Genomic DNA, 13105 nt, shown 5'->3' with positions numbered 1-13105 from the left:
AATAATTCTGTCATTACAAGCAATCTTCTTAACAACACTCCTCACTACACTTTTATGCACCACTATTGCCACACCTCTTTCAGCCCGTTCACCTCAGGAATAATACACCGTATAATCACCACTTCTTATTTCGCCTTGCCCTTTCCATCGCACTTCGCTGATACCTAGAACAGACACCTCATTCTTCTCCATTTCTGTTTTCAAATTCTCCAATTTGCCTGCTTGATTCAAGGTCCTTACATTCCATGTTCCAATCTTGTATCCATGATGTTTCTTCTGATCTTCGCACTTTTTCTTTTTGTAACGCCTGCATGACATTTCCTCTAGAAACACTCCCACCCGGAGATCCGATTTGGGGAGTAGTTTACCTCCGGATTGTTTTGCCTCCAGAGGAAACATCTCGCATACATGGTATCTCTGTTTTTGGAAAGAGACTATCCAGGAAAAGTGATAATGTGGTAGTTTTTCCATTTGCTTTCCACATCGCAGTACAGCAGCCGTTCAAACGACTCTGGTCACGTCTGCTGCTATACGAACTTGAACCATCTTTAGCATCATTTGCTCTGTGCTTCAAGTCGCTACTGATGACGCTGCTTCTGGCATCAGTTTTTGGTGTCTCTCTTTGTCTGATGCCTACCCTTTGACCTGTCCAGCAAGGGAGGCCCTGCCAGTAGCTAAGCTACCACTGGTATAGCTCTCAGGGTCCTTGGCATGCTCAAACCCCCTCACCACGATAATGTGGAGACACCAACGAGGGGCGTTTCTCTTATATGTTGTAATAAATGTTTGGTTGAAAATGGTATTCTCAGGTTATCAGTTGTGCCCATTTTGAAGTAGGTCAAAAGTTTCAGAGATTCTCCGTCCCTCCCTCTCCTGTGCGCATGCACATGCGCTCACATACACATGCAAGTGTTTTTTAAATATTTTGATAACTGTATTTCAATATAATGGGTTTCTGATATATTGGNTTTTGGACTTTATCCATCGTCCTGGTTTTTAAGATAACAAATAAAACACGACGTTTCGGAAACTGGATCTGTTTCCGTCCTCAGATCCAGGTTCCGAAACGTCGTGTTTTTATTAGTTATCTTAAAAACCAGGACGATGAATAAAGTCTGAAAACCCAATATATCAGTGTGTTATACACCATCGTCAGAATCCTATAGTAAATAATGGGTTTTATTTGTAATCCTGTGTATTTTATTTTATAAACTTTAAAACATTACTCTGAGAGTCCATAGGCTTCACCAGACTCTCAAAGGGGTCCATGGCACAGGAAAGGGGAAGAACCCCTGGTTTAATGTCTGTTTTAATGGAAGGTAGTCAATTCATTATTGTAATATGATTCCTTTTTATCAGAACCCTTGGTTGTTATTTTTTCAACATTTTGCAGTCTAATTTAGGGGGGCACTCAGTAGCATAGTTGGTTGAGGCACTGTGCTATAAGCCAGAAGGTCACAGGTTCAATTCCTGATGAAGTCACTGGATTTTTCAGTTGACCTAATCCTTCCAGCTGTTCTGTGGCCCTGGGTCAACTCAGCCTCCAACAGAAATGAGTACCAGGAATCTTCCTGGGGGTAAAGGGCAGCCAGCGCATAAGGCTGACACCCTCACCACCATCTGTGAGCCGATTGTCTAGAAAATGTGGGAGCCAAGACATCTCACAACTCTGTGGGCCTCCACTGCCTGTTACAGGGAAAGCTTTACCTTTTATTTATTTATGTATGGTTTAGGTAACACTGGTATCAGTAGCTGAGACTGTACAGCATTGAGTGATAGGATTATTATTTGGTGAATAATGAATGAACTGGGAGGGATGTGGAAAGAAATGGTATTCTTTTAAAACAAAATACTGTCCCAGCATTCTTGTAGATGTACTGAAGAAAACTGCTGTTAACCTTGGTATGAATGATTGTTGTCCTGGTCAGGGTAAGCAGCTCCTGAATGCATCAATAAGCGTTACCACTTAGGCAAGTCGCCCAGGACAATGAGAAGAAAGCCTGTAGAATGATGATTACTGTTTTATAGGATGTGACCCCATTAGTCTAGTAGAAGATTATTAACAATTTGGAGGAAGCTGCTGCCTCCTTCTTCAGGGTTGAAGAGGAAGCTGTGTAGTTGAAGAAGTGTACAGATATTGGGAAGTTAAGAAATAATGCAAGGTCATGAGGGTGAACCACCATGAAAACTCAAAATCAGTTACAGTTATACTCAGCTCCACCCCAAATGGATGACAGGCAGAGATTAGATTATGGTTTATCACATGTTAACATGTACTTCATATTTACATAATGTGTTTGGGAGTGTGTATACGTATGAGGAAGTTAAATTTCATTTTAATTTGTGTAATCAAATATATTTTATTCTCCTGCTTGATTATCTCAATCAAAATATTTATGAACTACCAAAATATTATTTATGTGAGTTAATATGGTTAAATATTTACATTGTTGTGAAGTAAAGTTGTGTTCAGGACTGTATTTGAGGGGATGATTGTACCTAAATTGTATTTAATTGTGTTAGCATTGAAAGAGAGAACCTCACTCAGACAAGGTTGCCCATAATGCACATAAAATTTATGCTTTAAATTAATTTAACATTTATATACAATTGAATGCTTCCTCAATGCACAAGGACAGTATGACAGGAAAATTAATATGAAGAAAAGCATTCTGAGTAAGCGTGTTAATAATTCAAATTTTCAGTAAATTCATATTGAGTTAAATATATATTAATGGGTTGTTTAAATTTTTAGACTCTCACACATAAAATATGAAAATATCATGTTTTAATTATTATAGACAGAGGCAAATAATCATTTTGTGCTCAGTGTTTGGGTTATCATGAGACAGTGCAAGGCTAAGATCGCTTCTTTCATCTTGTTTGTGGGCATCCAAAGTCTTGTTTACAAGTAGGTTTATAAAATATTGCATCATAAATAATAGCCTTATTTGTCAATGTCTTGCCATGTATTAGCTGCAGATATGTCCTGTATAATGCATTAGAATATTTTTTCTTTGGTTCTCGGTACTCATGTCCCACTTCTGTATTTAATGGCCAATTTTGACGCTCTTGTATAGATAGTCCTTGTACTTGTTGATAGAGACAGAAGACTTACAAGCTAATGTATGTTTATATATCTATATATTTGAGCACCCACCCACACGTGCATGCAAGCGCACAGACACACACAAATTGAAGGATGAATGTAAAAATAATGACATTTATTGACAATGTTGAAAAAATGAAATAATTCTGTATGTAGCATTTAGACAATTGTTGTTCATACTGTGTGTTAATGGACAAATATTCTGTGACAGTAGACTGCAACATATGATATATATTTAGATATGTGTGGCTTTCAGATATTTTTAGATCAAATCAAGAAGAAATCTTGATTGATCATTGATTTTTCAGTCATGAACTGAAAATTTTTACACTTTTGTCTTGTGCCATAGTCTGAAAATTACCAGATCCATCAGAATCATAATGGTTGGCAATGCTGGCATAAACCAACTTATGCATCCCTCATCATGCCCATGGTGAAAAGGGCATTGCCATAGAATTTATTTATTTATTTATTTATTTATTTTTGCTACAGTGATGTATGGAAGTTTGTCATTGAAAAAGGATGTGATACCAGAAGGGATTAGTACTTGCTCCTTGTGAATACTCGCAAAAATTACTCTGCTAGAGAAAATTTGTGTTCTCAAGGACTTCTCATATAGCACATGCCAAATGTAGGGGTGGGGGTCCCAAGGTGATGTATGTGCACTTATCTGTGGACATTTTCAAAGTTGAACTGAATGCATGATGTACAGGGTTAGCCTAAAAAAATAGACACTTTCAAAGTTTTACAGAAAGAAGATTTTTAATAGCATGACTGAAATACTAGCATGGTTTTAGAAGTACGCCCTGAAGTTTACATGGGTAAGTTACAAGTGTTCTATATGTGACCCTTTTGTAACACGACAAATATCAATGTGATAGTCTAGTTCTTCCCAAACGCTTCTCAGCATGCCCACGTCAGCAGTCGCAGCAACTACTGTGATGCGTTATTTAAGATCGTCCACACTTGTAGGGAAGGGAGGTACATAAACTCTGTCCTTTATGTAGCCCCATAAGAAGTAGTCACAGGGTGTTAAATATGGACTTCTGTGTGGCCAACATGTAAGAGCCATGTTCTGGGTGGTTGGATGTCCAATCCAATGCCGAGGCAATTTTTCGTCCAGGTAATTTCTAACTTCAAGGTGCCAGTGTGACAGAGCGCCATCTTGGACAAATGTGAAATTGTCATTGTCTTCTTGTAGTTGAGGCACCAGCCGCTCATGTAGCATGTCTAGTTAGGTTATTCCACGCACTGTTTTTTCCTGGAAAAAGAATGGTCCATACACCTTTTTTTTACGGGATACAGCACAAAAAACGTTTACTTTAGGTGAATGCCTCACATGCTCTACTACAACTCTCGAGTTTTCAGTTCCTCATATATGAACGTGTTTGTTCACCATACCACTAATGTGAAACATTGATTCGTTACCAAAAACTAGCCGCTTAAAAAAATCGTTACTGCCTTCAGTCTGCTGCTGCATGTCCATACAGAATGAGTGATGGAGGATTTTGTAATTTTCAGTGAGGTTCTGCAATAATTGCAACCGGTAAAGGAACATTTGTAAACATTTACGCAAGCTATTTCACACAGTCTTTTGTGGAACTTGAAGTTCTAAACTTGCACATGTTGCATGAAAAGCAGAGGTCAGAATTTTAATTTATATAGCATTTAAAACTTGTACAGCGAATGCCTTACCAAGGAAGCTCTGGATGGGCTCGGAGACTTCAAATTAGGAGGGCAAATTATTCAAACTGTGAAATATGCAGATGACCTTGTGTTAATGGCTAAGGAAGAAACTGTGCNTGGTCATGTTTAACGCAGAAACTGCCTTCTAAAAGAAGTTATTGAAGGAAAGATAGGGGGGGGAGGATAAAAGTGACAAAAAGACGAGGAAGAAGACATAAGAAGATGCTGGATGACCTTGGGGACAGAAGAGGATACTGTCATTTGAAGGAGAAAGCTCTAGATCGCATTAAGTGGAGGAATTGTTTTGGAAGAGACTGTGGACCTGTCATCTGACAGATCTGTATAGTGTTATATTCTCTCAAAAGATGGTGCTAGTCACATGAATCCCAGAGGCACCTAATTGAATGGCAGGGCAGTCAAAGAAAATGACTGGGGAACAGTTGTTATTCGAGCAACGCAAGTTTGTATACATTTTTTTGGGCCCCTCTGTATATTTTGAAAAGTTTACCACAGGAGAAATCTAAAGCAGTACACTTTTTTGTTGACAGCCGAACGTGTTACTACTGTCTTGTGTCATTTCTTCAGGTTGAGCTTCACCCGTGGGAGGCCGGCTGAAGGCAGAGCCAGGATGATTGAGAGTGTTTCTCGCCGCGCATTTAGTGGTTCAAGTGGCACTTACAATGTTCGGGCATCAGAATTGGCACGGGATCGACGACTTAAAACCCTAAGTGCTACTGTAGTTTTTCTAGATGATACTCAACACTGCTTTCAGATAGAGGTAATATTTTCAGATATGTCAGTTTATTTACAAGAGAGTTGCTATTTACTATGTTAACGAACAAGATAAGTAACAGATACTTTTGTTATCAAATTCTAGAGGTTTCTGATGATGGTGTATAACACCAAGAATTACTGGGTTTTTTTTTTAACATTACCCATTGTCCGTTATGCTAAGAAGTTAGAGAACGCAGCGTTTTGGAAACTGGATCTGTTTCCTTCCTCCAGTGTCTACTCCCACCTGAGGATGGAAACAGATCCAGTTTCCAAAATGTGTTCTCTTGTTGTTAGAATACTGGACAATGGACGAAGTCCAAAAACTAAGTAATTCTGAAAAAGATATGTGTTGATCATATACAGTAGAACTAGGTTATAACGTCATCAAAGGGACCTAAAAATAGTGTCGTTATCAACGAATGTCGTTGTAACCGAAATGGGCACTTCCACAGTAGCCTTATGTTAGTCACGTAAAAATCTACCAAAATCGAGCTAAAACGTTGCATTTTTTAGTGAAATACATAGTTAAGTACTGACTAACGTAACATTAACGTGGAATTGCCCAAATGTGTCATATCAGAGACATATTACAGCGCTTTTCACTGACAATACACACAATATTTCACGAATCACTTTAACTTTCTCTTCAATGCTTAAAACTTTCCTTTTCATTGCCATGTTTTCGCTATTGCACTTCTCTGGGTTTAGGCAGGAACACTACAGGGTAAGTAGACAATGTGAGGTCCTGTTAGACGAGATTCTAGGAAAGGAATGCAGTTAACAACTTGCCGCGTCCTCTTGCACTGTTCACGCAGTCCCACCCCACACCCTCGTTTTCGCATAAAACCCACGCTCCTCTTGGAGCCCGTGGTCATATTCTTCCAGGACAGTCACGTCAGCAAGTAGAGAAAGTGAGGGTGGGCTGACACATCGAACTTTCCCACGATATCAGAGAAATTCAGGAATGAAAATGACGTTACATACGAGGTTGATGCATTTGTGCATGTCGTACTAAGCAAGGTATAAAAACAGTTGTTTTATGAGTAATTAGTTCGTACCATTGAATATTTGACGCAATAGACAAGGTGTCGCAGAAACCGATGTTGCTATAGCCAAGTTTGACTGTATTGCCATTTGGCTGTGGAGGATAGTGTGCATTGTTCATAATGCTAGGGGTTTTCACATGAAACTGACCCATAGATTTGGGTCAGATGAAGACATCATGGCGTTACTGGTGCAGTGGTTTGTTTTATCAGCGTCCACATTTTTTTTTCTTCTTTTTATAGGGATGTCAATTGGCTGGTGCATCAGTGGGGTGCCTGCCTCAACACTCATGGAAACTGTCTTTATAAACCCTGTTTATTCTTAACCTATAATTATATATCAGCAGGCCATTTAAATTTTCAGACAAGGGTTTGAGAGCATTTTTATAAACTTCAGAATGGAAGAGAGGACTGGGAGGCCATGACCTTTGGCTTCTATTGGTGTAGGTTGATTTTCTTAATAATTCATCTAGTATTAAGTCAGACTATATATAAAACACTGATTTTCAGAAACGTGCCAAAGGCCATGTTTTGCTGGAGTTGGTGTATCAACATCTTGAACTAATTGAGAAAGACTATTTTGGTCTTCAGTTCTCAGACAATGGAATGCCTCTCACTGCAGCGAACTCTGATGCCATGGTAAGTCACTGTTTCATAAAGCAGTACACTCTAATAACATTCTCAGATCAATATGGTTAGAATGTCAGTACCCATCAATGGATTACCCTCTGTTTAGATCAGCTGTGGAGCATTTAGAACCCATTAGTTACTGATCATAGCTTCCAGTAATAGAGTTGCCTAGTGCATCTGTTGTGGTAATTGCATCAGTGATGCTTTACAGTGATTAGCAGCAGACTGTACATCTTTCCTTGTTTCAGTGTCCTGTTTTATTGTTTTATCGAAATGATTTATGATATTTCATGAGACTCTTTTCAAGGAAACTGTTGTCATGCCCACTTCATTTATTTTTATGTGAAATTGAATACTGATTTATGGAATAATATGCCATAAACAGTAGATAGATTATGTTAGAGTGATCATTTGGAGAGTCACGCTACATTAATCTGTGTGTTCATTGCAGCGGTGGGTCGACCCTTTAAAGCCAGTGAAGAAACAGATTCGAGGTAAGAATAGTATTTTGGCCATTGTTTTTTTCTTTTATATTTTCTCTGCTTCATCAGGATTTCCATTCTCATGCTCAATGACTGATGATTACTCCAGTCACATTCCTTCAGATTTCTTCTTTCAATTTCTTAATTGCACATGCCATGCATGTGATCTCCTTGTTACACATTTTGCTGCTGGTCTATGGTGACCTAGTTGTTTGGCCATTTTTATTCTGCACTTCTTTCTCTGCGTCCATACCACAGCAACAGTTCATTTTATATTCTGATACTTTCAAAGTATGATGATGAAGTCTCATTCAGAGGCTTCTGAGTTCAATACCTGGTAAGATATATGGACAGATATTTCTGCTCACAGATTTGAATCTTCACCTCTACCAATGATGAAACTTTGGGAATGTTAAGAATGCAGACCCCTTCCTTCCAAGTGGTTTTGAACCCACATTAAGCAGTAGGTTCCCTTTGGCAATCATACGTAATTCTTATGGTCACCTCATTGTTAGGAGTAACAAAATTTGTCATATCAGTACCCCCACCTCAGAAATGGGGTCTGTGGTCATGCCTAGGTGGGCAGAGGCTAGAAAGGTCAAAATGTCCACATCCGGGAGCATTAGAAACCAAGCACCTATCCCACACATGTTGTTTTCTTTCAGTTCCATTACACCTGATTCTGCCAACCCACTGATGAAAACATCTCCAAAATACAATTCTTCTGTCTGTTGTGGAAGGCCATAATTGTTCCTTTTAATACGAACTTCTGTGAGCAAAATTATTAGGCAACAATTTCCTGCCGAAGTAGTCTCCAATGACTCTGGTAGATGGGGGAAATATCAGGTACCGACGGCTGACCTCGTTGGCTGAACGGGGCTGATGGCATGCACCAGTACCGGTAGGGTATGGGGACAGTAGAAATTAAAGGGGGATGCACAATGGACCAATATCTGGTCTAAGTGCATGGGGAAACCCACCCCCTCTAATAATAATAATAACAATAAAATACGAACTTTCTTGAATTTTTATGTTCATATTGTGACTCAGCCTCTAACAGAAATGAGTACCGGGAATTAATTAAATAATTCTCTAATTCTCCTGGGGAGTAAAGCGCGGCCGGCACATAAGGCTGACAACCTTACCACCATCTTTGAGCCGATAGTCTAGATAATGTGAGACCCTCAACGTCTCACAACCCTATGGGCCTTCACGGCCTGGTACAAGGATAGCTCTTGACAAATTGATGAAGGATATCAGAATCAGTGCGATTGCTTTTCATATTTCATATTGTAACCTAGTCTGGAATGTTTAATTCTCTTTAAAGTAATGTCTCTATTTACCAGTATTGCTTTCTCTGTCATATACTTGGATATCTATAAAATCATAAGTAAAAATACATTAAAGTGAACTGAGTTTTACAGATTTCTCATAAATGAACTTGTGATATAACTGTGAAAAATAAGATCCCCTTCATCTACTACATGGAGCTTTAAACATGCTTACACAGGAATCTCAAGTCAAGGAGGATGACGTGGACAGGGCATGTAGCACAAATGGGGGAGAAGAGGAATGCATATAGGATTTTGGTGGGAAAGCCAGAAGGAAAGATACCACTGGGAAAACCAAGTCGTAGGTGGGTGGACAATATTAAAATGGATCTTAAAGAGATGGGATGGTATGGATTGGATTGATCTGGCTCAGGATAGGGACCAGTGGAGGGCTCTTGTGAACATGGTAATGAACCTTCGGGTTCCATAAGATGCTGGGAAATTCTTGAGTACCTGCAGAATTGGCAACTCCTCAAGAAGGGCTCAGCCCCATCAGTAAGTAAGTACACAGGACTGTTCCTCTGTAAGGTTGCCTGCACAAGGTATGATGTATCCTAGTTTGTAGGGTAGATGGAATTTGTGCTTGTGGCTACCAGAATCAGTTGAATCAGAGTTACTCTGTTGATTTTCAGGTGGTCATTTCTATTTCCGAGTGAAGTTCTATGTGTCTGATCCAAGCAAGCTTCAGGAGGAGTATACTCGTTATCATTTTTACCTTCAGATCCGTAGGGACATCTTGCAAGGCCGTTTGCATTTGCCAGCCAGTACAGCTTGCCTGCTTGCCAGCTATACCGTGCAATGTACGTAGCTCACACTTCAAGTTTGTTTTTGCAGAAATTTAAGAACTCTCACTGTTGTGTGCAGGATTCAGTGTATCTTTATGCAGTTTTTCCTTGCCCCCCCTGTGAATGTATCATCTCAGCAGCTGGCTACATTCCAGTGAAACGTGCTGTCACATGGTTTTCATTTTGCCTCACTTTAATCCCTACTGGGAAGTACAGTGTCAGATATTCAGATTGATCACATCTTGGCAGGAAGGAGGCAGCGCTCAAGTATACTGATGTCAAGTTTTTAGGGGTGCTGACTGTGATATTGGCCACTATAGTTGTTGATTTCTAAAGTAAAGGAGAGACAGTCAGTTAACAACAGCACAAAAATTTGATACGGGGAGATTTATTCCTGAGAAGCAAAACAATAGAGATAAGGTTCAGAGTCAGGTCAAAATCTCAGACAGGTATGCAGCTTTGGAAAATGATGCTGACATCGGTATGGCATGGGAAAGTAACAGGATTTCAAAACTTTTGTCAAAGGCGTCTGGATAATTAAAGTATTTACTGTCATAATTTATGCACCTCTACTTTAAGACAAAAAATATCTTGGAAAAAATTAAATACCATAATTTTACCCCTGATACAGTTTCAGGTGGTGCATAATCTTTATGAAGAATGTGATTAAAGTTAATTGCATCATGGCAGCATGGCTTGAAGGACGTCATAAATAATGTACTGGTTGAAATATTATCAGAGGGCATTGTAATTTCAGTGTAAAAGTCAAGATATTATGTACTGGAGTCTGTAGACATAAGTATTGATACTGTGATGCAACATCCCATTTGGCTTTGATCACATTTCCTACAAAAATTATGTGTCAGTTGAAATTTTGTCAAGGGAGTATTCAGCCGTGTATTAAAGAATTTCATTTTGAAGTCAGTAGGTCCCAACGTTAATCTTGTGTGGCCATACCACATTCAGCTTTTAATCACATTTGTTTGTGAATGTTATGCATTGGTCAGAATTTTAGCAGTGGATATTCCCTTCTCAAAGAATCCTGCAGTGAGGTCCATAGGTGTGAATATCCATGCCATCTGGCACACCGCAGTAAGTTGTAATCATTTCAGTCTAACATGTAAGAATATACACTGAAGAGTAGTATTTGCATATTTCATTCACTATTATTTTCAGACAACATTTTCTGGGCAAAAATGTCCATATGTTATGAAGTAAATGTGGTAACAAGTTAAATCAGCATAAACTGTAGCCTGACAGAACTGCTCAAAATTACTAGATCAGTGTGAAATTTACAGTGTCCAGGCCAAATGCATGGAGATATTACCAATAGTGTAAGCTGTACAAGTATCAGACATTTCAGGGGCAATAAAAGGGAATGTATGAAAGACACAACTGATAAGCTTGAAATAAACACTAAGAACAGGAATTGTGGGGATTTGTATATTGGCATAAATAACCTAAGAATGTCACCAATGCCTAAGTAACCTGGTAAGAGTGATGTGCTTGCAAATTCATATAAAATTTGAATGTGTGAAAGAAGTATAATTGGCAGCTATTAAGTGTACATGGAATTAACAATATTATGCGAACTAATTTATGCAACTGAACCATTATTACCTAATAACTTTAATTGTTTCTTGCATCCTGTTGTGTATTTAATCAATATTAGAGTCAATTTTACCAACCACACAACATATTTTTATTATTATTACTCTACATGTTTCGACCTCAAGAGGTCATCCTCAGATGTACGAACACAGTTGTATAATTACACGCAATCACATTCGTCTTCTCACTTATTCGATCCTGTATCTTATTCAGGCCCACGCTCAATAATATATCAAGCTCCTCTCACAAAACACAAGTTAAAATATTATTCTAAATGTCAAAAGTTAAAATTTAAAATTTGTGTGTAGATGAAATGAAAGGGCATGAGGAGTGAGCCTCTTCACATTCTTCACGCTGTGTATTAACACACTGTAATCCTTCTGTAGCTGAGCTTGGTGACTACCAGGCTGACGAACATGGGCCTGGCTACTTGTCAACTCTCCAGCTCATGCCTGGACAGACAGAGGAAATGGAGAAGAAAATAGCAGAGCTTCACAAACTTCATAAGTAAGATCCATTTGCAAGGTTTAGCATCATATTGAGTCGCATGACATTAGGAACATCCTACATATACCACCAAGCTGAGTGCAGGGGGCGGCATAGCTCAAGCAGTTAGTCGCTGGCTTCCCACCATGGTTGCCCGGGTTCAATCTCGGGGTCTGGTCAAGTGGGATTTGTGGTGGACAAAATGGTGCTGGAGCGGGTTATCTCCGAGTACTTTGGTTTCCCCTGCCAATCTTCATTCCACCAATTGCTCCACAATCACCCTCACCTATCATCTGGGGATGGTACAATAGGCCAGAAGTGGCTGCAGTACAAGGGACTTAGTTCCACCCCACTAGTGATAAAAAAACACTTACTTATATTCAGCAAGTGCTCAGTTTACATCTCAGCCAGGACACACACTATACTCACCAGGGTTTCTTGTGGTTTTCCTCATTTCCTTTAGACAAATCTTGGGACAATACCATGATTAGGTCATGACTGCTGCTTTCCAAATCCTTACCATTTCAACATTCATAAGTTCATATCCTCAGGATTACTGGGTTCTTGGACTTGTCTGTCGTATGGTATTCTCAAGAACGCAATGTTTCAGAAACTGGATCCATTTCTGTCCTCAGATGGTGGGAGACACCCACTCTGTTGTGTCTGTTAGGCAGTGGCTCTGGGGTTAGCTCTATATAATGGACCCGACAGAATAGGAGTTTCCCACCCTGTCACCTGAGGATGGAAACAGATCCTGTTTCCAAAATGTTGTGTTCTTCAGAATCCTGGATGATGGATGAAGTGAAAACTCCCAGTAGCTGTGAGTGTTATAAACCCGTTGTCAGAACCCTATAGATGTGTTCATCCCATCGTTTGACAGTGTGTAGTCTGGATACTAACACTGTCACAGAAGAAACGACAAGAAAAGATGCTGTGTAATCTAGTAGGTTGGTGCCAGTGTTCTGGTGAAACATAACTGCTCCAGTCTGGAGAACAGAAGACTGTAAGAATGGTAGTTGAGGCTGGAGGGTCCCTTAAAACATTGGTACCCACCAGTGGGATTGTATGGTGTCATTTCGACAAGACCACAGTCTGAGTTGTTATGCTTGTTTGAAGATTTACATGGGAGTTTAGGGAGTAAGTTATGAACATCCTCCAGGTAGCAGCA

At 39.4% G+C, this 13105-nt stretch overlaps 1 protein-coding gene across 4 annotated transcripts in view; it reads left to right on the top strand.

The window, feature by feature from the left end:
* LOC111864524 (tyrosine-protein phosphatase non-receptor type 4) overlaps positions 1–13105 on the top strand; it is a 75095-nt gene that overhangs the window by 6438 nt on the left and 55552 nt on the right. For all 4 annotated transcript variants that reach the window (XM_033751470.1, XM_023851830.2, XM_023851829.2 and 1 more), the window contains exons 3-7: positions 5381–5573; positions 7123–7251; positions 7694–7736; positions 9688–9855; positions 11838–11958. In XM_033751470.1, the coding sequence (XP_033607361.1) occupies positions 5424–5573; positions 7123–7251; positions 7694–7736; positions 9688–9855; positions 11838–11958 (611 nt within the window). In that variant the 5' untranslated portion in view covers positions 5381–5423. The remainder of the gene's footprint in view (positions 1–5380; positions 5574–7122; positions 7252–7693; positions 7737–9687; positions 9856–11837; positions 11959–13105) is intronic.

Source organism: Cryptotermes secundus, unplaced genomic scaffold, assembly GCF_002891405.2.
Source record: "Cryptotermes secundus unplaced genomic scaffold, Csec_1.0 scaffold960, whole genome shotgun sequence".
NCBI lineage: Eukaryota > Metazoa > Arthropoda > Insecta > Blattodea > Kalotermitidae > Cryptotermes > Cryptotermes secundus.
This window is presented reverse-complemented; position numbering and strand designations above follow the sequence as displayed.